Below are 25,255 nucleotides of genomic sequence, written 5' to 3' on the forward strand. Positions count from 1 at the left end.
AGTAGTCTTTCTTTGTTATATATATATATATATATATATATATATATATATATATATATATCCGTCTTCATGGTTCTCTATGGAGAGGAGAGGGGTGGAGGGAGATGAGGCACCAATACAGGACAACAAAGAGTTAATTTACAGCTACATCACAGGGCCATCTCCTCTGAAGTCAGCTCTGACCTCTCTGACCTCTGAATACTGGCTTTCACACAGGTCCCGCTGTGTAATCCTTTGCTCTCTGCTGGCGACTAATCTCCCTCCTCCCCCCTCCCCTCTCCATAGATTACACAGGGCCCGACTGAAGGAAAAGAGTCGAGATTTCCTGATAATGAGCAGTGGATGAGAGAGGAGGGAGGGAGGGAACCTGGGGAAAGTCTTTTTTAATGCAAATAATGGCATATTTGCCTAATAAACCCAATTACAAACTTTCTTAAAATCGCCTGTACTATTGATTTCTGGAAGAAAAAAAAATTGAAACGACCGTGACACTTTATGAAACTTAATAAACATTGATTACACATAAAACTGGAATATCTCACAATACCTGGAAACAGAACATGCATGGAGAACCAAAGTTGTCCAAAGAAGCTGATTTTGGTGAAATCGACAGACAATTTGGTATTGTTCTGATGGCTCCAGACCCCTTTGCGATGGCAGATGTTGCCAGTTTTATCTCCAAGGGGAACAAAGTGTGAGGTTTGCTGAAATCCAACGTACATGATCCCTTGTTCCCATGACAAGCCACTGCCACATGTATCTAAGAATATACTGCCCCCACTGAAGTGAGCATGCTAGTTTATGGGGGTGCCCAAAGGAAACCTTGTGTATGACCAGCTTGTGTTCCATTCTTTGACCCCATGACAATCTTGCACCACCCCCATTGCTGTGAGAGTATATTTACATGGGCAAATAATTGGACATTTGAAAGCTGTGACTTTCTCTGAGCCATGAAGCTTCTATTGACCTCCGTGGAAGCTTTAGTAAGTATCCAGGTAGAAAACAATTGATGTGTCTCTTCTTTTTTGTATGATTTCCCTTTCTCCCAGTTAAGTCAATGGGACCAGAGTTTTCGACATTGACACTGTTTGGATTTTGTCAGTGTGAATATACTCGAAAGGTTTGATCCAACTGTATCTATAGGAAAAGACAATTGGTCATTGACAAGGAGAATGTGAGAAAATATGAATGGCCAGCGTAAGGGCAGCCATAAACAGTCATAGACTGACATGCATGTCCTATCCCATATGACTTGGTTACAAAAGCTCATTGGGTTAATTTAGAAAACTCCATGTACCATTCCTGTTGTCGATTATCCTCTCAGATCAGGTGACTATATATTGATATTTCAACTGTTTAGTAGGATTGACCTATAATCATGTGCATGTCTGTTGGCTCTTGACATGGCAGACATTATGGAAAGTGGCATCTCTGGGTTATCACCTATAGGAACAAAGTATCCGGGAGATACACCACAGCAAAATGTGTCTAGAAGTATAACGTCTATCTGCTTTGAAAAGAATGTGCATGTCTAAAGCGGTGTCCCAAAGAAGCTTTCCATTGCAGGGCCACCCTCCTTCGTGCCACTAGTTGCGCCGCGATATCAGACTGGCATTTATCCTGGAGTAATTTATAAGAGTGATTCTGTTTTGTCTTTCTTCACACCATTATACTTGGCTCCTGTACTACCATTTGGTTTATTGATCTCATAAAGAACTGCTATATAAACCCAGCTAGTACTCTCATTCATTGCCTGAGTGTCAGCACACTTATCCTATCCTATTTACTGCCTGGTACCTGAAGTACTACACATACTCTTTTCCTATGTTCCAACTCCAGTGCAAACCCCACTTTTGCCCTTGGAGGGTAAAAGAACGACTTTTCTTTCAGGGTTTACTAGGGGTCGGTTTCCAAGGTGTAGTTGAGGGTAGGGGTCGCCCTCTTATTAGGGAGAGTGCCCTGCTTCCCTCCAGTGCGAGTAGGGGTAGTAACAATAGGCAGATTATAATGAGGGCAATCTGGGCTACTGCCCGGGGCCCTTAGCTGCAGGGGGCCCAGGGAAATTGTCTACATTATAACCCTGCCTGTCCCGCTGCATAATAGTGGTGCAGTCCTGGGTTCAAATATGACAAAGGACATCTGCATGGAGTTTTTACGTTCCCTTCATGTGGGGGCAGGGCTAGATGGGGCATGGTTAGCAGGGGGCCCACAATTTCTGTACAGCCTGGAGTCCATGGAACCCTTAATCCACCCCGATAGTAACAACATTTCCCCTGCATATGGTGTACCAAGGGAAGGTGGTCCCAAACCCAGGATGCAAGACACCCCTACCCAATATCCCACCCTCATTTGTACTTTTTTTTTTTTTTTTTTTTTTTTGCCTAATAATGATGACTTGACAGTTTTTGATATGATGGTGTGTTTTCCTGGTGTTTTTAGTTACTATAACGTGTACTTTGATGTGCCTTTTTGATTCTATTTTCTGGTCTTTGTTGATGTTTGTGGGGTTCTTCTTTTTACTAGAATCACTTAGCTTTTATGATTTGTATATATTTTTAGACAAAAAACAAAAGGTGCAACAGCAACCCACAGGTGCAAGGGCTTACCGTATATACTCCTCCCAGCATACACACGGCAAACACCTGCTCTGTAGATATTAAAAATTTAAATATAAAAAATGTATAGATTTGTATTCACTGCGTTATGTGATTCACACTTCAGTCTCGTGGTCATGTTCACGTTCCGTTGCTGCTACATCCATCTGCAAACCTGTGGTTTCTCTAAAAACTGCAACCTGGGGATACAGTAGTCTGCACTAAAGTCCAAACCTTTAAGCTCCTTTAGACTCTAGATCCTAATTGATTTAACATAAAACCACTGGATCCAAACCATGAGAATGGTAGCACTCAGCACAGCACTACTGAACATGCTGGCGAGCATAGACCAAGGCTAGCTAAAGTACACTGTATATAGAAAAGGGTGATGGCTATAAAAAACCATAACCATGATAATTACAAAGGGAAAAGGCACAGACTATAAAGTGTTTCTCATGCTTGGAGGGTTTTATATGCAAAACACAAAGAGCACAAAACAATTATTGTTACTAATCATCTTTGGTAATTCAACTTACATCCTGGCTGAAACCGATTCCTTAAAGCAAGAGGCGGAAGCTTCAAACTATTTTTTCGACATAGTTTAACCTTTCAATTCCTATTTAGTAAATCTAAGAGAGATGAAAGGCAATGTCAATGGAGGCTTTGACCTTTGCAGTAAACACAAGTCTCTCGTTACCAGTAAACAACTTAGCAAATACGGCGTTTTTGGCTTCCTATGACAGCGGCTGAATATAAATCATCGGTCTAAAATACAGGTCTTTATGAATTTAAAATGAAAGGAGGCTTAATGTTCACGCATGAGTTATAGTACAGCATCTGCAGTTAACGTTAAAGGGAACCATTCACCCCGTGGCCCCCGGCAGAAACTGACATACAGTGACATAAAGTTCAATATACTTACCACATCGCTCCCGGTCCCGTCCCGAAGCCCGTTGTTGACACGGAGAAATCGACGATTCTTCTTCTCGCGCCCTTTATGGTAATGAGCGCCGCCGGGTCCGAAGTCCAGCCTTCTCCCCGCCTCCGACACTTGATTGACGCCAGGTCCTCTTCCTCCTCGTCTTCTTTCTTCTCGCCGGATCCCGCGCAGGCGCCGTGACAGTCGTTTTTGCCGAATGCGCAGTTCACAATTGAAGCCGCTCCGCAGCTTCACTGTTTACTGCGCGTGCGCCGATTTGCTCGAAGACCGTATCCTGTTTACCGCGCAGGCGCAGAAGAGGTGACGAGACCATCACAGCGGCGCCTGTGCGGGAATTCGGCAGAAGACTGAAGACGTCAATCAAGTTCCAGGAGGCGTGGATGGGCGGCGACGAGAAGAGGACCTCATTAATAAGTTGGACTCGTCCGTCGTTTCCTATGGACGTTGGACTCATCTCAGCTCATTACCATAATGGGCGGGAGAAGAAGAATCGGCGATTTCTCCGTGTCAACAACGGGATCCGGGACGGGACCGGGAGCGATGTGGTAAGTATATTGACCTTTATGTCACTGTATGTCAGTTTCTGCCGGGCGCCACGGGGTGAATGGTTCCCTTTAATGTATACATAAAGCTTGACTGAAAAAACGGAAACAAGAATGATGGTAATGGCAGATAGAGACTACTACTTCTCAGGGTCCCCGATTGTCGGTATGTTATTGTATTAGGGATACAAAGAGCCACAACAAGGTATCACACATCTTGTGTAAATGGAAATCTTGGTATACGGAGTGGGCTCCAGACAAACAGACAGCGGACTCCTTAGTAAAAGACAGATAGTAGATAGTGGTCGACCTTTCCTATCAACATATCATTGGGATAATCGATACAGGATAGCTAGCTTTGAAAAAAAAATATATATTTTTGTTTTAGCAAAAAAAATGTAAAGATCATTTTTAGGGGAAAATCCCACCGGGCAACTCCCTGAGGAAGCGGAAGCAAAACGGGGTTGGGAGTGAGGTGGGAGGCCAGTGGACTGGGACACTCTATTCCTTGCATGTAATTTGTTGGATTGCATTTCGCATATACTCTGTACAGCGTACTGTGGGCATTTTAGGCACTTGCACTTTATTACCTTTAATGCATTTATGCTGATGAGTTTACACAAGGGCTGTTCATTAATTGCACATGCACTTTTTCCGTGTTATGTCCCAGTCTCCCACCTCTAAGGTCCTGTTTTTATTAATTGTGTGATCTATTTTTGAGGGCAATTTGAGTTATTGATTTTGGTTAGCAATAAGAGGTCCCTAGGAATATGGGTGTTTATTCTTCAATAGAAATTCTGGAATCACACGATGAAAGAATCACATGACTTGTGGTTAAAAAAAACGCAGGGGATAAACTGCCAATTGGAGAAAAAAAAAAAAAGAAAAGAAAAAAACAAGCACACCGATAGTAATTTACACTTAACCCTCATAGACATTAGATTAAGGCTATGTTCACACGGCCATTGCTGCATTAAAAATTTCACTGAAATCAATGCACAACGGCTTAAAACAATTTACATTATTTTCACGGACGTTGTTCAATAACCTGTGTAAACAACGGCCTTTGTTTGCATTGACCTCAATGCAAAATGTTTTTCTATGACAAAAAAAACCAGCCGTTCTTGTAAAAAAAAAAAAACTGTGTGACCAAATGGCATAGTTGTGTGCTTCTTTGTTACTTGCTCTATTCCTACTTATCTGGATTCTATTCCTGTGAAACAACAGACTTTGGAAGAGTCATCTCTAAGGGCCGTGTTAGATGGGTGGATCTATTCGGAAACGAGTGCTGATCTTGGGATTTGGTAATCGTTTACAAAGCCTTCACAAGGTGTGATCAGTCATGTGTCCAGGTCATATAAACAAGTGCTGGATCGTTCGTGTGGCCGTTTCCTGCTCTCAGCTGCACATCACCTATTACACTGGGAGATGATTTTCAGCAGGACAGACGGACCTGATCGATATTGCTCATATGATACCAGCCTGTTCAGCCAATAATAATCCTTTGTAATAGCAATCTAACAGCCAAATGTCCCCTCACCCGTGAGAAAGGTTGGAAAGCCCATACACTAGATTATCAATAAATAAAAGACCCAATAATTCTTCCATACATTGCTTTACCAACATCTCCACTGCTTCAGCTAATAAGATGCCTTCTATTACATGTTATTGATACTGGATTACCTGGTATGTGTAACCTAGGCCAGATCCTGACCTGATCAGTGCAGCTGAAGCAAGAAAGTCTTGTAGTCCAATCATTTTTATCTTATTTTTAAAGGAATCTGTCAGTAATTGTAAACTGGCAGCCCTATACAGAGGGAGGGGAATGTAATGATACCGGATGTCAATTTTCCAGTTGCCACTAAGGCTCATTGACTTTATGTAAGGGAGCGCCGTTCTGCTAGATCTGTGCTTTTTTGATTCCATATAAGACTCTATAATCGTGCAGCAAGGGCTATATATATAGTTGCCGATGTCCATGCAGCCCTTGCCTTAATAAGTGAAAATAATAAAGTCTTACATACCTCCCCCCCTCCCTAATGTGTTACTAGCTTTGACCGCTCCCTGCAGTGTCTGAAATAACAGGCTGCTCAATCACTGGGACAGTGCCGTGGCCAGTGATTGGCTGAGCAGTCACTTCAGACACTGTGGGGAGCGGACCGACGTTGGCAGGGAGCCCAGGGAGGTATGTATAAGTTTATTATTTTCTTTTTACACAGTCATCAGCCGTCGGCCGCACATCCCCTATTCCACATAGCGATGCGCACCCGGTGGCCGATGATTTAAGTCAGGACATAAAGACCCAATCAGTCGATGATCGTTGTCTTTATTACACGGAGTAAGGATCTCCCTGATACGACAGATTATGGCTCTGTGTAATAGGGCCCTAAGGCAAGTGCCCTGTGTTCTTATAGTAGTGTACTCATTGTACTGAGTTTCTTTAGTCCAACTTTTCAGCTATGATTGACAGCTTTAGTATGCATCCAGTCTGAAGACTACAGCTGTCAATCATAACTAAAAGGAGAGGCCAGGAATGCTCCCCATACAGAGAGTCCAGGGAGCCTATGGACCTACAGAGAAGAGCCGGCCTCCTGGGCACTTGAGATTAAACAATGGTTTTCTTTGGCCATGCAAGTTGCATCACGTGACACTGTTGTTACACTCCTTTCCTTAACTTCTTTATAGGGCTGTCAGTAGTTTTGCACAAACATAATTGTTAGACCCTTTACCAAATAGGGAGCGATCTGTCAATCAAGGCTGCTAGGGTGGGGCAAAGCTGTTGGGGACCGCCCCAATGACTCATGGTTCAGGCAGCATAAAAGATCACCAAACATATACAAGAAACTATAGTTTTATTAACTTAGATACAAACATGGGTCCCCAGGATTTTCCTTTATGTGGTAGAACTAAAAGTCCATGAGTTACATGAGCTGCAAACGTGAACTCATGAGATAATGTATTGGCCATGTCCCTCAGGTCCACAGGGATGACTTCTCTGCAAGAGTTCAAGATATTGGAAACCACAGCACTGTTTTCTGCCTCGGATAATGTGCAGGTAGAATACACCACCGATCCTCCAGGGCGAAGGGCATGGATGGCAGACCTGTGTGTAATTAGGAACAAGAGCCAAGACAAACTAGTGTTATAAAAAGGAGATTATCCTGCATACAAGGGCACAGAAAAAAGTCCATCATCTGATAAGGTCTCAAACATTTATGTTCTAACCTGTAATGGTGCAAGTTTGACCCTCACTAACAACTGACCTGGATTTCAATGTCCTTCAATTTAGAGCAAAGAACTTTGTAAACAAATAGGGTCATTTAGGAGGTCAAACTCCGGAGAGGATAATACACCACTCACTAATATTAGACTATTGGGACTCTTTTAGGTGAATATTTAAAGTAGATCCTTTCCTACAGTATATATGTGGAGCCTTTCTGGTAGTACTTGCTCTCGGGTGGTCTTACTATTACTAGCAGTCTAGAACCATTCACTTCTTGTTGTAGTAGTTTAGACTTCCATTGTACTTCCCGGTGGGCTTGTGCTTATGCACAGCAGCCTATCTGTACCTGTCCTTATAACTTTCAAAACCTAGATCAGCAGTAGATGTGATATAAAGCAAGTTTGAAATATACATTCATTATATATTTTTTTTAGTTATCATGGAGAACACGACACTTCCTGTCTTCTGAGTCTTTTTTCCCCCCCAAAGAGTCTAAACACAGGACGTTAAGTGAATGATGGACACATTGAGCTGTGACTCTCTGTACTGGCTGGGACATCAAGTGTTTAGTTTTTTGTTTTTTTTTTTCAACCAAAACAAGACTAAAAAGCTTCAGGAGACTGGACCTGGATACAGGTAAGTATAGCTGTTATATAGCTACCTTTAGGAGACTGGTCCTAGATACAAGTAAGTATAGCTATTATATAACTGCCTTCAGGAGACTAGACCTGGATATAAGTAAGTATAGCTGTTATATAGCTGCCTTCAGGAGACTGGACCTGGATACAGTAAGTATAGCTGTTATATAGCTGCCTTCAGGAGACTGGACCTGGATTTCTGGTAAGTATAGCTGTTATATAGCAGCCTTCAGGAGACTCGATCTAGATTTCTGGTAAGTATAGTTGTTATATAGCTGCCTTCAGGAGACTGGACCTGGATACAGTAAGTATAGCTGTTATATAGCTGCCTTCAGGAGACTGGACCTGGATACAGTAAGTATAGCTGTTATATAGCAGCCTTCAGGAGACTGGATCTGGATTTCTGGTAAGTATAGCTTTGTTTTACAGCATGATAACAAAAAACAAACAAACAATGTATAGTTCAGTTACTTTATATCACATCTACTGTTGATTAAGACGTTGAAAGTTATAACAGTGACAATAAAGAGTGTAGAGTTGTGTCTTCAAAATGATCGTTCAGTAGCCCATCCATCACTATACTCAAAGGAGGAGATTTATGAAAGGGTGTAAAGATACACCTGATGTAAACTGCCCACAGCAACCAATCACAGCTCCTCTTATATTTTACCAGCACTGAAAGCTGAGGTGTGATTGGTTGCTGTGGGCAGTTTAAACCAGGTTTAAATTTACACCCTTTCATAAATCTTCCCCAAAGTGTAAGAAAATCTTTAGGCCATGTTTACACAGTGCGGAGTGTGCTATTTTACTGCGGAAAACAATGCATTTTAACTAGAGATGAGCACAACCTGAACATATCATAGTTTCCAAGTACTAGGAACAAAATATAAGACAGCGCTCCATAGCGTAATTCAGACAGGGCTGAAGTGGTGACAGAAAGCACATAGAACTCTCACCTGAGTAGGTTGTGCTGATGTAAGGCACAACTCTTACTGATAGCATGTGAATGAACCACAGCCACTCCTGACTAATCCCCACAGGGATTAAAGACAGTCAGTATCCTCCTCCACTCCAAGGCGGCTAAAACAGGCGCAGGTCCAAGAGGTAATAGTGATATAAAATATCATAAAATGTATTAAAAGAATTATGCCAGCGACACAACGCTTGACTTGACACTTGCCTTAGACCCTTGATAAAGAGACCGGACCGATCTCGAAACGCGTTGTGTCGCTGGCATAATTCTTTTAATAAATTTTATGATATTTTATATCACTATTACCTCTTGGACCTGTGCCTGTTTTACCCGCCTTGGAGTGGAGGAGAATACTGAACATATCATAGGCTGTATCCATGTTTTCCCAGACTCCCTAGGGCTGCATCCAACTTCTTCAGCCACCAGTATTCAAATGCCAATTAAGAACTGGCTATTATGTGTCCCCCTCCCCCCCCCAGCCTTTAAAAAAAGGATTTGGCCAGACTTGTCCTTTAACATTGTATCATCATATCTTATTGAGACCATACTTTAGTAACCCTGCCCCTTCCGAATCTTTTTTAAACTTTTTTTTAAATGTTTTTGTTTCCTAGCAATTCCTTTTTTCCTAGTATTACTACACTATGGGGCACTATCTGTCGGTGCTGTACAGTACATGATGGAAAATGTGCTTTCATCGCAGGGCACGTTAATAGTTAAATGCAAGTGGCAACACTTTATTTATCAGTAAGTGTAAGAAGAAATGCCAAAACAGTCCGGTATGGTCACACAGGGGCTGCTCCGGCTTCTCTCTGTAAACAGTCCTGCTTTTCCCTAGCTGGCAGAACATATGGCTGGCGAAATTGGAAAATCTGGTGTTTTGGAGCTCAGGCTGTGCAGTCGGATCACAGAGGTGTAACCCCTTTAAGGCAATTATTCCATTAACAAATAATATTTCCCTCTTTTGGACGCAATATAGTGAGACCGGAGCTATAGAGCAGTACGTTCTGTCATTGTTATCCGCCATGACTTTGTCATTACATTAGTTTACACTGTCTTCAGGAAGCCCCCCCCCGACCACCAGCGGCTCACTCCCCATTTGGGGGTTATTGATCAGGAAGCTACAACAAAAAAAAAAAAAAAAAACATCAATATCGGTCATTGTGGTGGTGGTGGTCATTTGTAGCATAAAGTCAGCGTATGGGTAGATATATTTGCACAGGATATCGGTCTTTTCTTCTAATAACGGTTGATGAGAAGGCTGGAAACGGTTGAATAATTCACAAGAAGTGACTCTAGACTACAAGTTCTTGTTTTCTGCCAATCCCACAAAATGGCAATGCTGGAAAGCCGCAGGAGACTAGAACGGAACGGTATCAATACTGAATGTGACTTGGAGCCCGAGTCCGGTTTCCACTCTCATAAATCTCTCCTGGCCGCTCGGATACATTGCGATCTATCAGCCAGTCCTCTGTAGTTTACACGCTGCGCACAAGGCTCAATGCTGTTATTATACCGGAACTGAAATAATTGCAAAGAGACTAAAAAACAATAAGCAGCTTGACATGGTTAGGACTTAGCTGAACTTCAGCCTCCAAGGTCATACAGAAATGCTAGAAGAAAGAACGCGGGATATTTCAGTTCTGCGGGCAGCACTTATTGTACAGCAAATCCATAATGGAGTAAGGCTGCTATCACACCCTGATGTTTTATCTAATGTATCACTATGGATTCCACTTAGTGGTGGCCGTCATATACAGGGGCCCATAGTAAAAGGACGTATACTTCTCAGTATCTGCCCATTTGATGTATGTGGCTAAACAGAATAGGGCGGAGGTCCAAGTTGAAGAAGTCCAGCGAAAATTTTTATTAAAGTATTGTACTGCCCCCCAAAAGTTATACAAATCACCAATATACACTTATTACGGGAAATGCTTATAGGGGCGTTCACATGTACAGGATCTGCAGTAGATTTGATGGCCCAGAATTGATTTGCTTTGAATCTGCAGCTTCAAATATGCGCCATCAAATCTGCTGCAGATCCTGTACATGTGACCGCACCCATTAAATTTTTTTTCCTGCATTTACTACTGCATCAAGGCTTCACTTCCCGGATAAAATGGTGATGTCACTCCCTGGATAACATGGTGATGTCACTCCCTGGATAACATGGTGATGTCACTTCCTGGATAACATGGTGATGTCACGTCCTGGATAACATGGTGATGTCACTTCCTGGATAACATGGTGATGTCACTTCCTGGATAACATGGTGATGTCACTTCCTGGATAACATGGTGATGTCACTCCCTGGATAACATGGTGATGTCACTTCCTGGATAACATGGTGATGTCACAACCCGACTCCCATTGCTGTGCAGGCTGTGGCTGCTGGAGTGGATGATGGCAGAGGGATGCTCAGTGTCCCTCCAGTGCCCTGTGTCCCTCAGTGTCTCCCTGCCATCATCCTCTCCAGCAGCCACAGCCCGCACAGCTCTGGGAGTCGGGTCCTGACATCACCCTTTTATCGCGGAAGTGACATCACCATGTTATCCAGGAAGTGACATCTCCATGTTATCCAGGAAGTGACATCACCATGTTATCCAGGAAGTGACATCACCACGTTATCCAGGAAGTGACATCACCATGTTATCCAGGAAGTGACATCACCATGTTATCCAGGAAGTGACATCACCATGTTATCCAGGAAGTGACATCACCATGTTATCCAGGAAGTGACATCACCATGTTATCCAGGAAGTGACATCACCATGTTATCCAGGAAGTGACATCACCATGTTATCCAGGAAGTGAAGCCTTGATGCAGCAGTAAGTGCAGGGAAAAAAGCTCTTTATGTAAGTTTATATTGGTAATTTGTATAACTTTTGGGGGGCAATACAATACTTAAATAAAAAATTTCGCCAGACTTCTACTTTAAGCTTCTATCATACATTTAGTGTTTTTAAAGGACTATCATTTTAATCAGCTGGCTAATCCGTGATCAGTGAAAAACAGTCCGTGATTGCATCCGTTTTCACCTCCTTGTTGGTTTTTTTCACTGATGTGCATCACATCACTCCAGTATATATTCTACAATGTGTAGGCATCATACAGAAGACATGTTGAGCCCTGTAGTCCCCCTGTATATAACATGCTGTCCCCTCCCATGTTGTGCTGAGCGTTGTAGTCCCCTTAATTCCCCTGTCCTCACCTATGCAGGTCTAGTGATCCTGCAGCCATAGTACAGTCTCTGGTCTCCGGTGACTGATCCGCCTGCAACCCCAGGCACCAGCATAGGGAGATTGCAGAACCCTCACTTTAGTCTCTGGTGCCTGGCCTTCCTCCAGCCCCGGCAGAGGGAGATGGCAGGACCCTCCACGTACCCAGGGAGTAGCAGACGCAGCAGAGATCCAGCACCGGGCAGTCCCCCAGCCACACTTCAGTCTCCAGAGCCCAGCCTGCCACCAGCCCTTGGCAGAGGGGAAGGACCCTCCTGGGGCCAGCATACAGGGAGACCCCATGTAGATGTGGGGAGAACGGCGAGTGAATCTAGCCCCCCTCCTCCGGTCAGTAAAGGGGTTAACGGTGGAGGGTTGTGAAAGGACAGCAGACAGCTACGGATTCCATAGACTTCTATTGGGGCACAGATCATGTGAATGGTATCATTGGATTCAATGGCCCCTAAAGTTGTCCGTGGTCGCGATTCGCAACCACAGGCAGTTTTACGGGACATGTGAATGAGGCCTTAATCCATACAAAAGACCCCATTGCAGGCCAAAATTAGTCATTTTTGGCTTCTACTGAGCATATTGTGGTCTATGGATATGTTTAACATATGCATTGGGACTAGGGATGGTCCGAACTTGGTTCGGGTCGGGTTCGTACGAACCCGAACTCTCGGAAATGATTCCCGCTGTCTGCCCTCTTTGTGGAGGGGGTGAATACAGCGGGAGGACCGCCTGGAAAACTGGGATACAGCAATAACCATAGGCTGTATCACAGTTTTCCAGGCGGTCCTCCCGCTGTATCCACCCGCGGCACGGAGCCGGCAGACAGTGTGAATCTGATGCCGAGCGTTCGGGTTCATATGAACCCGGACCGCGGCAGATTCGGACCATCCCTAATTGGGACCTATCTCTTATGTTAAAGGTGCACTACAAAGGAAAAAAATAACATTTTAAATCAACTGGTTTCAGAAAGTTATACAGATTAATTTTTATTTTATTTAAAAAAACTTAAGCCTTCCAGTACTTATCAGATGCTGTATGTCCTGCAGGAAGTGGTCAATATGAAAATATGTTACGTCCTTGGGAATGTGGCCCTTGGATCAGGAAATATTGTGCACCCGTCCCATAAATATATGAGCAGCCAGTGTAATAAATAGCTGCAGATTACACCAATCATCAACGGGCTTCATAGCGCTTATCTATCAGCTTCTTTCCCTTCCACTTTAGAAGGCGACACCTTATGTACATGGAAAAATGGGACACCCCCTCTCAACAGGCATCCAAGACCTCCATCTGTATTAGCTTATTACTCACTGGTACCATACACCCGCACTCCTACACTCCCTCAACACTTTCTGGTCTTGCCCCTGATAGTCTCCTTTGGGTTTAATGTCAGCTCTTTACCTGAATATCTATTCCAGCAGATCCTCTTGGACCCTGCTGCAATCTTCCTATTTAAAGGGGTACTCTGGCAGTTTTTTCCCCTAATCAACTGGTTTCAGAAAGTCATATAGATTTGTAATTTACTTCTATTTAAAAATCTCCAGTCTCCCCATACTTATTAGCTGTTGTATGTCTTGCAGGAAGTCTTACACAGTGCTCTCTGCTGCCACCTCTGTCCATGACAGGACTGTCCACAGTAGTAGCAAATGCCCATAGAAAACCTCTCCTGTTCTGGACAGTTCCTGACATGGACAGAGGTGGCAGCAGAGAGCACTGTGTCAGACTGGAAAGAATACACCACTTCCTGCAGGACATACAGCAGCTGATAAGTACTGGAGGTTTTTAAATAGAAGTAAATTACAAATCTATATAACTTTCTGAAACCAGTTGATTTGAAAGAAAAAGATTTTTGCTGGAGTACCCCTTTAACTTTCACTACCTATACTCACAGATCACCCATAAACCCTTGTCAAATTCATGCATCTATAATGTCATCTCTTATTAAACTTACTGTCTCTTAAAGGGGTTATCCAGCATTAGAAAAACATGGCACCTTCTTCCAGACACAGCACCACTCTGGTCTCCAGTTTGGTTGCAGGCTTTGCAGCTGAGTTCTACTGAAGTGAATGGAGCTTAAAGAGATTATCTAGCGAAAAACTTTTTCTTTCAAATCAACTGATTTCAGAAAGTTATATAGATTTGTAATTTACTTCTATCTAATAATCTTAACTCTTCCAGTACTTATCAGCTGCTGTTTGTCCTGCAGGAAGTGGTGTATTCTTTCCAGTGTGACACAGTGCTCTCTGCTGCCACCTCTGTCCATGTCAGGAACTGTCCAGAGCAGGAGTTGTTTTCTATGGGGATTTGCTGCTGCTCTGGACAGTTCCTGACATGGACAGAGGTGGCAGCAGGGAGCACAGAGTCAGGCTATGTTCACACTAAGTATGAGTCCGGCCGTAGTTCGTACGCAGCCGTACATGTGCGGCTGAAAGTACGGCCAGGGAAAAATAGACATGCGGCCGGATTGCGAACATGCGGGCGAACCGCGAACATACGCCCGTAGTAGAGTTATGCTTCCCTAGCTTGTTTCGAAGCGATCTGAAACAGGTCATTTACTTGGAAATCTTCGCCCAGCCCAATAAACCACACAGAACCTTTTGGATCGAAAAATCACGTTCAATTTGGCTGAAATAAGTACTCCGTACGGGAGGGAGCGCATGGAAATCCACGGCCGTGAGTTGGAACATTTCCGTCCTCAAACAATGGTCTTGTTTTTCACGGCGCCGTATATGATCCGGCCGTAAGCTCATACGTAGTGTGCATTGTGCAGCCGTATATCGTATACTTTCAAGCAAACGCATCAACCTCAAAACTACGTGCGTATATTCGCGGTTCACACGGTCGTTTTCTTTCAAATCAACTGGTGTTAGAAAGTTATATAGATTTGTATTTTACTTCTATTAAAAAAATCTCGTCTTCTCATACTTATTAGCTGCTGTATGTCCTGCAGGAAATGTTGTTTTATTTTCAGTCTGATACAGTGCTCTCTGCTGACATCTCTGGCTGAGACAGGAACTCTGTCTCAATTCTCTGAATCCCCATAGAAAACCTCTCCTGCTCTGGACAGTTCCTGTCTCGACCAGAGGTGGCAGCAGAGAGCACTGTGTCAGACTAAAAATAAAACATTTCCTGCAGGACATATAGCAGCTGATAAGTATGGGAAGACTTGAGATTTTTTTAATAGAAGTAAATTACAAATCTATATAACTTCCTGACACCAGTTGATTTGAAAGAAAAAGTTTTTCGCTGGACAAACCTTGTTGAATACGTAATATATTTACCCCTTTAACATACACCACACCAATCACACCAGAAGAGACGGTCCCTTTAAACATGTCCGGCATAAAAACCTCTGTCAAAAGAGATTAAAAAAAGCAAGGGGGGAAAAAAGACCTTTTTCCTTTGACTTGTTAAACCTGTATTTTCCGTCCTTGGTATTTTGTCTCCTTAAATATACAGTATACTCTAATGTAAGAACAGATATGCCGTATTCTGAGAAAAGGGTCAGATTTAATGATACTATAATTTAACCGTTTTCAATGTTAAAAGAAAGTTGAAACAAGTCACTCCGGCTAAATCCTCCCTCGTATTCCCGGCATGGCATAGGTGTGCTAACACTGCCATCTTCTGGTCCACCACCCTCATTACACCCCACTGCAGACCTTACTGTACAGCCGCTCGATACAGCTCATAAACTTTTCGGAAATACTGCCCTCTCCACCACGGCTCATATCTGCAGCCATTCACGGCTTTCTTTCAATTATTTGCTTAATGCTCATTTTACAGTTTTATTTTGTTTGCTTTCCAATGCGGCAAGGATGCTACTTTCTTTTTTTTTTTTTTTTTCCAATTACCTTTTTCTTTTTATTTCAACACAAAACATTTCAATCTACTCCCAGGAGCAGTAGCCGAATATGTTCATAAACTCTAAGTCAATTGAAAATAAAATGTGTAAGTCTCGTGCGCAACCCAGGGTTTTATTTAAGTAGGCCAATAACATGGAGGATGCAGGTATTTCATTTTTATGTGGAAGGACGGAAAGGAGATAAGGATTGATAGAAAAATACTGATAATAATAAAAAGGGATAGATATGAGAGACATGAATATATATGGAATAGATAGATACAAAGAGATAGATAGATAGATAGATAGATACAAAGAGATAGATAGATAGATACAAATAGATAGATAGATAGATAGGAGATAGATAGATAGATAGATAGATAGATAGATAGATAGATAGATAGATAGATAGATAGGAGAAAGAAGCATTAAGTGGTCCAAACTGTTGAAATTGAAGTTCAATGTTTCCAAATGTAAAATAATGCACTTGGGAAGGAGGAATCCGAGTATCACATCGGCAGTTCTGTGTTGGAAAAGACTTCAGAAGAGAAGGATCTAGGGGTAGTGATTAGAGATGAGTGAACCGGGTTCATGTTCAAGTCGATCCGAACCCGAACTTTCGGCATTTGATTAGCTGGGGCTGCTGAACTTCGATAAAACTCTAAGGTTGTCTGGAAAACATGGATACAGCCAATGACTATATCCATGATTTCCACATAGCCTTAGGGCTTTATCCAAGTTCAGCAGCCACCGCTAATCAAATGCCGAAAGTTCGGGTTCGGATGGACTCAAGCATGCTCCAGGTTCGCTCATCTCTAGTAGTGATTTCTGACAGCCTTAAAATGAGTCACCAGTGCAACCAGGTGGTGGGGAAAGCAAATTGCATGCTGGGCTGTATATATATATATATATATATAATATAATAATAATTTTTATTTATATAGCGCCAACAGATTCCGCAGCACTTTACAATTCTATATATATATAGGTATGCTAGGCTGTATATATATAATAGTATGCTGGTCTGTATATATAATGGTATCCTGGGCTGTATATATATAATGGTATGCTGGGCTGTATATATAATGGTGTCCTGGGCTGTATACTGTATATATAATGGTATGCTGGGCTGTATATATAATAGTATGTTGGGCGGTATAGCTAGAGGTATAACCAGTAGGAAGAGGGAGATTGTGATCCCGCTGTATAGAGCTCTGGTGACATCACATCTGGGATACTGTGTCCAGTTCTGGAGACCTCACCTAAAAAAGGACATTGATAAAATAGAACGGGTCCAAAGACGGGCTACAAAAATGGTGGAGGGTGTGAGGCATAAACCATATCAGGAAAGACTTAAGGATTTGAATCTGTATAGTCTGGAGGAAAGAAGGGAAAGGGGGACATGATGGAAACCCTTAAGTATGTTACAGGACTAAATAAGGTTCAGAAGGGAAGTGTTTTTAGTAAAAAAAACTGAGCTCAAGAACAAGAGGACACAGTGAGAGGTTACTGGGGGAAAGATCAGAAGCAATGTGAGAAAATATTATTTTACTGAAAGAGTAGTAGATGCTTGGAACAAACTTCCAGCAGAGGTGGTTGGTAAATCTACAATAACAGAATTTAAACACGTCTGGGATAAACATACATCTATCCAAAGATAATAAGAAAGAAAATACTAAAAGGGCAGACTCGATGGACCCAGTGGTCTTTTTCTGCTGACAATCTTCTATGTTTCTATGATTAAATACTATAAGGCTGAAAAAAAGACATAAGTCCATGCAGCTCAGCTTATTATCCTGTAGTGTTTGATTTAGAGGAAGGCAAAAAAGGAGAGCTATGAAATAGGTGGATAGATAGAGGTCGCTCTACCCATCTGTACTGTATGGAGCAATGTTGGTTTGTGCACATGGATATAGAACATTTAGAGTGATGATTTACGTGTACAGTTTGGCGGTATTACTTATTATAAGGAATATGTGTATATGTCCATGTGTATTGGCTGATTATAGGAGTACATCAGTATTCCTTATCTAGTTTCTAGAACTTAGACACGACTTAGTCTCGCACTATGGGTTCTAACCAGTGTTGGACTGGGGTATCTGAAGCCCATCAGAGGACATGATCCTGGGGGCCCACCAATGAAGAACCAGTAAGAAATGACATGTCAGTCAGTGTCTGTGCAGGTTTTAAAGCTGGGGGCCCACTGGAGGATCCCCCATTCCTCTGGTGGGCCAGTCCGACATATATGCGGAGGCTATATTGGGCAGTAAGTGACTCATAAGTAAAGTTCCGTATCAGGCATATATACCATATCCTGGGAAATATTCCTTTAATGAAACTAATATGAAATACATGATCTCCTCTCTTTAACAAGCGCTGACAATAGTCTGACTGATGCGTAACCCCATCAGGCGCAGTTCTGAGACTACAACATCTGCTTACGGAGAATCTGACTTACTAATGTCTACAAGGAGACAATAACAGGATGAGTAACAAAGGAAAGAACGCAGAAACCCCAGCACAAGTGACTGCATATTAAGAAGACACTTTGGAGAAAAACTTTCATATTCACTTGAACAGACTCAACCATTGCCTTCACCGAAATCCTCCGTACTACACTTATAGAACAACCTATATATATCCCATGGGCATGTAAGGTGTAATGAAAACTGATGTTCCATTTCCCTCTGAACATGTCACTTCCAGACATCGCCCTCTAAAAATATTCATTGCAGTGAACAGTTAGCCGCCAACACGTCAAGAGGAAAAGAGCACCGAACACTGGCATAAGAAACTATCCTTTCCAGGTTTATTCGAAGAAAAAATAACTGGGTACGGCATGAGACCTGCAGCTCTGTTCATTTCTATGGAGGTGCAGGAGAGAGCAAAGTAAGTACTCTTTCTGGCAGCTCTATTCTTTCCTATAGAGCAGGGGTCCTCAACTGGCGGAGGCCAGCTGTCCGGACCCCAGACCTCCCAACCGCCCGGATCCGGTGGCCCCCATATGTCCCGCTCCCCACCGCACTGCCTCCCGCCCCATAGGCGTACTGTCCTTAGATTTTAGTACGCCTGTGGGGCTGGGGGCAGTGTCGGCCCGGCCCCCGGCTGATACGCGCTCTCTGGGGACGTCCCGGGGATTCCCCAGCAGAGCGCGCACCGGAAGTACAGGCCGGCGGCGTACATTGAGGTCACTGGTGCACACAGGGGGGCTATATGGGAGGGGGAAAGCACATGGGGGGGCTTTATACTACAGGGGGAGAGCACACAGGGGGGCTATATGGAAGGGGGAGAGCACAGGGGGGCTATATACTAAAGGGGGAGAGCACACATGAGGGCTATATACTACTGGGGGAGAGCGCACAGGGGGGCTATATACTACAGGGGGAGAGCACACAGTGGGGCTATATACTACAGGGGGCTATATGGGAGGGGGAGAGCACACAGGGGCTTTATACTACAAGGGGGCTATATGGGAGGTGGAGAGCACACAGGGGGGGCTATATACTACAGGGGGAGAGCACACAGGGGGGCTATATACTACAGGGGGGGCTATATGGGAGGGGGAGAGCACACATGGGCTTTATACTACAAGGGGGCTATATGGGAGGGGGAGAGCACACAGGGGGGCTATATACTACAGGGGAGAGCACACATGGGACTATATACTACAGGGGTGAGCACATGGGGGCTATATAATACAGGGGGCTATATGGGAGGGGGAGAGCACACAGGGGGGCTGTATACTACAAGGGGGCTATATGGGAGGGGGAGAGCACACAGGGGGGCTATATACTACAGGGGGGCTATATGGGAGGGGAAGAGTGCACAGGGGGGCTATATACTACAGGGAAGAGCGCACAGGGGGGCTATATACTTCAGGAGGGAGCAACAGGGGGGCTATATACTACTAGGGCAGTCACCCCCTTTGTACCTAATTTGAAAGGGCTGGTGAGAGAGAGAAAATGCCAGTTTTCCCACTAATAAGCATCAATTCTGTATGTAAATAGTTGAACAACGTTTGTGAAAAGTAACAAAACACGTTTCCTACTGATGTGCATCTCGGACCTTCACCTGACAAAAGACCCTGGTAAGTGGCCCCTCACTAAATGTTGTTGAGTACCCCTGCTATAGAGCCACCATAAAGAGCCGAGTACAGAGCTTTACCGGCTTACTCTGCACTTTTTGGCATCTTCATAGGAATGAACAGAGCTGCAGATCACTTAACGTACCCACGGCTCTACTCATAACACAGAAGCCAGGGGCAGATATGGAGATATGAAGTTGGATAGATAATAGATAGGAGATAGATAGATAGATAGATAGATAGATAGATAGATAGATAGATAGATAGATAGATAGGAGATAGATAGGGGATAGGAGATAGATGGATGGATAGATAGATAGATAGGAGATAGATAGATAGAGCAAACAAAGCGGTTGCGGCACTCCAGACTTCAGTGAAAAGGTGTTTATTGCATCAAAACACACAGAAAAAACAGCGACGTTTCGCTCTCACACTGAGAGCTTTCTCAAGCCAGTGAATACATTCATGAAAAGCAGTGCTATATATATGTGACAAAGTGATTACAGAATCTAGTGCATCTGTGTATGCGTGATGCGTCAACATTGTTGACCAATCACGTTATATTCAATTAACATAGTGCGTAAGGGGAGATTTTCCACAAGCAAGTGAAAGTGTACATATAATATATGCTCATAATCATACAGTGAATAATAGACATAATACTAATCAGAGTAGATCTGGTTCGCTCACAGGAACGGCAGCAGTTCCATCAGCATCAACCACATGTAGATTACTTGGACCGCACGCTCGGGTGGAACGCACGGCCATCTTGGATTTGTCAAGGACAAGGGGAGGTGTTATAGTATCCAAGCAACCGTATATAACCATATGAATTGTACTGGAGGCATATGTAGAATCCGTTATGTGGCCAGTTGTGCTGTATTGAGACCTACCGATTAGCACAGATCACCATCGATGGAAGGATGGGCAAAGGGGAGTCACGAGCCGAGGGCATCCTACTACCGGGAGCACACACGTCAGGATATCCCCAGTAATCTGTGGGGGCTCGTTATGCAGCGGCCAAGGATCCAAAACACAGTTGCCTTGTTCCAATTCGGTCAGTATCTTGGTTGATATTCACACCTCATAACAGAAACTTGAAAAATTTATATGTTTGGTGATGCTGTACGTTGGGATATTTGTAACAAGATAGAATGTGTCTTGAGTTTTTTTTATATAGAATTTATTTGCTTGAATCTAATAACAACCTGTCTGGCCTCCATGACTTACTTTATATAGGTTCCCTAATTCATTTATAGGTGAGTACAAGTTTCCTGTTTAATACAGAATAGTTACTAAGTTCTCCAGTGCCCTCAGCTCACAGATTCACACAATTCATATGGTTGTATACGGTTGCTTGGATACTATAACACCTCCCCTTGTCCTTGACACATCCAAGATGGCCGTGCGTTCCACCCGAGCGTGTGGTCCAAGTAATCTACATGTGGTTGATGCTGATGGAACTGCTGCCGTACCTGTGAGCGAACCAGATCTACTCTGATTAGTATTATGTCTATTATTCACTGTATGATTATGAGCATATATTATATGTACACTTTCACTTGCTTGTGGAAAATCTCCCCTTACACACTATGTTAATTGAATATAACGTGATTGGTCAACAATGTTGACGCATCACGCATACACAGATGCACTAGATTCTGTAATCACTTTGTCACATATATATAGCACTGCTTTTCATGAATGTATTCACTGGCTTGAGAAAGCTCTCAGTGTGAGAGCGAAACGTCGCTGTTTTTTCCGTGTGTTTTGATGCAATAAACACCTTTTCACTGAAGTCTGGAGTGCCGCAACCGCTTTGTTTGCATTATCTGAATAGACACCTCTTGGATCAAAGGTGTGGTAGCTGGCACCCAGCAAATCACCAATCACCTGAGTGCCGCGGATTTGATAGAATTTTTAGATAGATAGATAGGAGATAGATAATAGATAGATAGATAGGAGATAGATAGATAGATAGATAGATAGATAGATAGATAGGAGACAGATAGATAGATAGATAATAGATAGATAGATAATGGAGATAGATAGGTAGGTAGATAGATAGATAGATAATGGATAGATAGATAATAGATAGATAGATAGATAGATAGATAGGAGATAGATAGATAGATAGAAGATAGATAGATAGATACCTAAATAATGCAATGACACTGCACACAATTCCCACTATAAGTTTCTTTCCACCAATAGACCTTCCAACATGTAGTCACATAGGCTTACAAGCTCGGCAGAGGCTTAATATCTTAGGATAGCGATCAGCACTATCATCCAGCTGGAGAGATATTCGCAGTGACGTGTCGGCAGAACACGGAGGGTTAGCCCAAGTAACAATGATGTATGCCTCAGCTTTCCCTACAGCTTCACAGATTTGATTTTTCATGTCAAATACGGAGTGAGAAAATTATAAAGGAGGGCTAAGGCTTTTGATTGATTCCTCCCTAAGAAATAAGTGACATGATGCATTACCCCAATAAGACACTCCAGTATTTCACAGATCAATCAGAAGGTTCTTTGAACTCAGCATTTTTCATTTTACTAAGGAAAAAAATCACCATTGTTAAGAATTCCACGGTGGCTTTTATGTTCCATTTTATGAAATATTTTCAATGTCTAAATCACGCCACTCCATAGACTGGAAAATAAACACAGAAAAAGAAGAGAATATGTTATAATCGATGCGTGTGCTGACATTTAAAGGGACACCTGTCAACAGGGACCAGGCTGGTTATTAACCCCTTAAGGTCCAAGCCAATTTTCGTTTTTGCGCTTTTGCTTTTTCCATTTTATGTTTAAAAGTCCATATCACTTGCATTTTTTCACCTAGAGACTTATATGAGTGCTTATTTTTTGCGAAACCAATTGTACTTTGCAATTACAGGCATAATTTTTCCATAAAATATGTTGTGAAACCGGAAAAAAATCATTTGCGCTGTCAAATTGAAAAAAAAACGAATTTGTTTTGATTTCGGGGAGTTTTGCATTTACGCCGTTCGCCCTATGGTAAAACTGACTTGTTATGCATGTTCCTCAAGTCGTTACGATTACTATGATATATAACATGTATAACTTATATTGTATCGGATGGCCTGTAAAAAATTCAAACCATTGTTAACAAATATACGTCACTTAAAACCGCTCCATTCCCAGGCTTATAGCGCTTTTATCCTTTGGTCTATGGGTCTGTGTGAGGTGTCAGTTTTTGCGCCATGATGTGTTCTTTCTACCGGTACCTTGATTGCGCATATACGACTTTTTGATCGCTTTTTATTACATTTTTTCTGGATTTGATGCGACCAAAAATGCGCAATTTTGCACTTTGGGATTTTTTTGCGCTTACGCCGTTTACCGTGCGAGATCAGGAATGTGATTAATTAATAGTTCGGGCGATTACGCGCGCGGCGATACTAAATATGTTTATTTATTAATTTATATTTATAAAATGGGAAAAGGGGGGTGATTTGGACTTTTATTAGGGGAGGGGATTTTTTATTAATAAAAACACTTTTTTACTTTTTTTTTACATGGACTAGAAGCCCCCCTGGGGGACTTGTATATACACAGCATTGATCTCTATGAGAGATCAGTGCTGTGTATATACACAGCAAAGATCCATGAGATCGGTCATAGATTGCTATGGCCTGCTGCAGGCCATAGCAATCTACTGCCGAGCCGGGATCAGCGTCATTCCGACGCTGAGGCCCGGCACGGGCAGAAGAACGGATCTCCCCCCCGCGATCGCATCGCGGAGGGGAGATCCGACCCACTAGACACCAGGGATGTTGTGCATAAAGCACTTCAATGCAGCTGTCAGGTTTGACAGCTGCTTTGAAGTGCTTAATTAGCCGGCGCGGCAACGGGACCCGCGCCGGCTAACAGAGGCACTGCCCGGCTGCACGTGTCAGCCGGGATCAGCGCCGTTCAGAGCGGGGTCCCGGCAGGACCCCGCTCTGAACACCCCCCGCGGCGCCATGACGTATCAGATACGTCATGGGTCGCTAAGGGGTTAAAGGCTCCGTTCACATTAGCATTGTGGTTTCTGCTTTTCATAGAAACTATAGTAAAGTAATCATCACAGAGGAGGATAATATCATATTACAGAGGGATTTAGAGAAGCTGGAGGCTTGGGCAGAGAAATGGCAAATTAAGTTTAATGTGGATAAATGTAAGGTTATGCATTTGGGCCATAGAAATAGTAAGTACAGTTAGGTAATAAATAATAAAACACTGGGAAAAGGACCTGGGGGTATTGGTGGACAGTGAACTTATGTATAGTGATCAGTGCCAGGCAGCAGCTGCCAAGGCTAATATAATGGGATGCATCAAAAGAGGTATAGATGCTAAAGATGAGAACATAGTTTTGCCTCTTTATACATCACTTGTCAGACCACATATGGAATACTGTGTACAGTTTTGGGCACCAGTATATAAGAAGGACACAGCTGAAATGGAGCGGGTGCAGAGGAGGGCAACAAAGGTCATTAAGGGAATGGGTGGGTTACAGTACCAGGACAGATTATCACGCTTGGGGTTATTTACGCTAGAAAAAAGACGTCTTAGGGGCGATCTGATCACAATGTACAAATATAAGAATGGACAGTACAGAGATCTTTGTAGTGATCTTTTTACTCCTAGGTCTGTAACCATGACAAGGGGGCATCCTCTACGTCTAGAGGAAAGAAGGGTTCACCAGCAGCACAGATGCAGATTCTTTACTGTAAGAGCAGTGAGACTGTGGAACTCTTTGTCACATGATGTTGTTGTGGTTGATTAATTAAATAAGTTGAAGAGAGGCCTGGATGCTTTTCCCGATAAATATAATATTACAAGTTATGGGCACTAAATTACATGTGATAGGATGCTGATCGAGGGATTATTCTGATTGCTATTGAAGTCTGGAAGGAATTTTCTCCCTGTAATGGGGCAATTGTCATCTGCCTCATAGGGGTTTTTTCCTTCCTCTGGATCAACACAGTAGGGTTTCTGTAGGTTGAACCGGATGGACTCTTGTCGTCTTTTATGTTTATTAACTATGTAAGGCTGGGTTCACACTGCGTTTTTGCAATCCGTTTAAAAAAAAAAAAAAAAACGGATGAAAAACGGATTGCAAAAACAGATGTATTTGTGTGCATCTGTTTTAATCCGTTTTTCCATTGACTTCCATTATA

General features: G+C 42.9%; 2 protein-coding genes across 2 annotated transcripts in view; one reads left to right on the forward strand and one right to left on the reverse strand.

Moving 5' to 3' along the window:
* The window catches only part of STX19 (syntaxin 19), a 184,068-nt gene that overhangs the window by 97,831 nt on the left and 60,982 nt on the right, over window positions 1-25,255 (forward strand). The window lies entirely within an intron of this gene.
* The window catches only part of NSUN3 (NOP2/Sun RNA methyltransferase 3), a 42,525-nt gene continuing 24,181 nt past the window's right edge, over window positions 6,912-25,255 (reverse strand). The window contains exon 6 of the mRNA XM_069945227.1: window positions 6,912-7,179. Coding sequence (XP_069801328.1) covers window positions 6,921-7,179 — 259 coding nt within the window. The 3' untranslated portion in view covers window positions 6,912-6,920. The remainder of the gene's footprint in view (window positions 7,180-25,255) is intronic.

The sequence above is a fragment of the Dendropsophus ebraccatus genome, chromosome 11 (assembly GCF_027789765.1).
Source record: "Dendropsophus ebraccatus isolate aDenEbr1 chromosome 11, aDenEbr1.pat, whole genome shotgun sequence".
In the NCBI taxonomy this organism is placed as follows: Eukaryota; Metazoa; Chordata; class Amphibia; order Anura; family Hylidae; genus Dendropsophus; species Dendropsophus ebraccatus.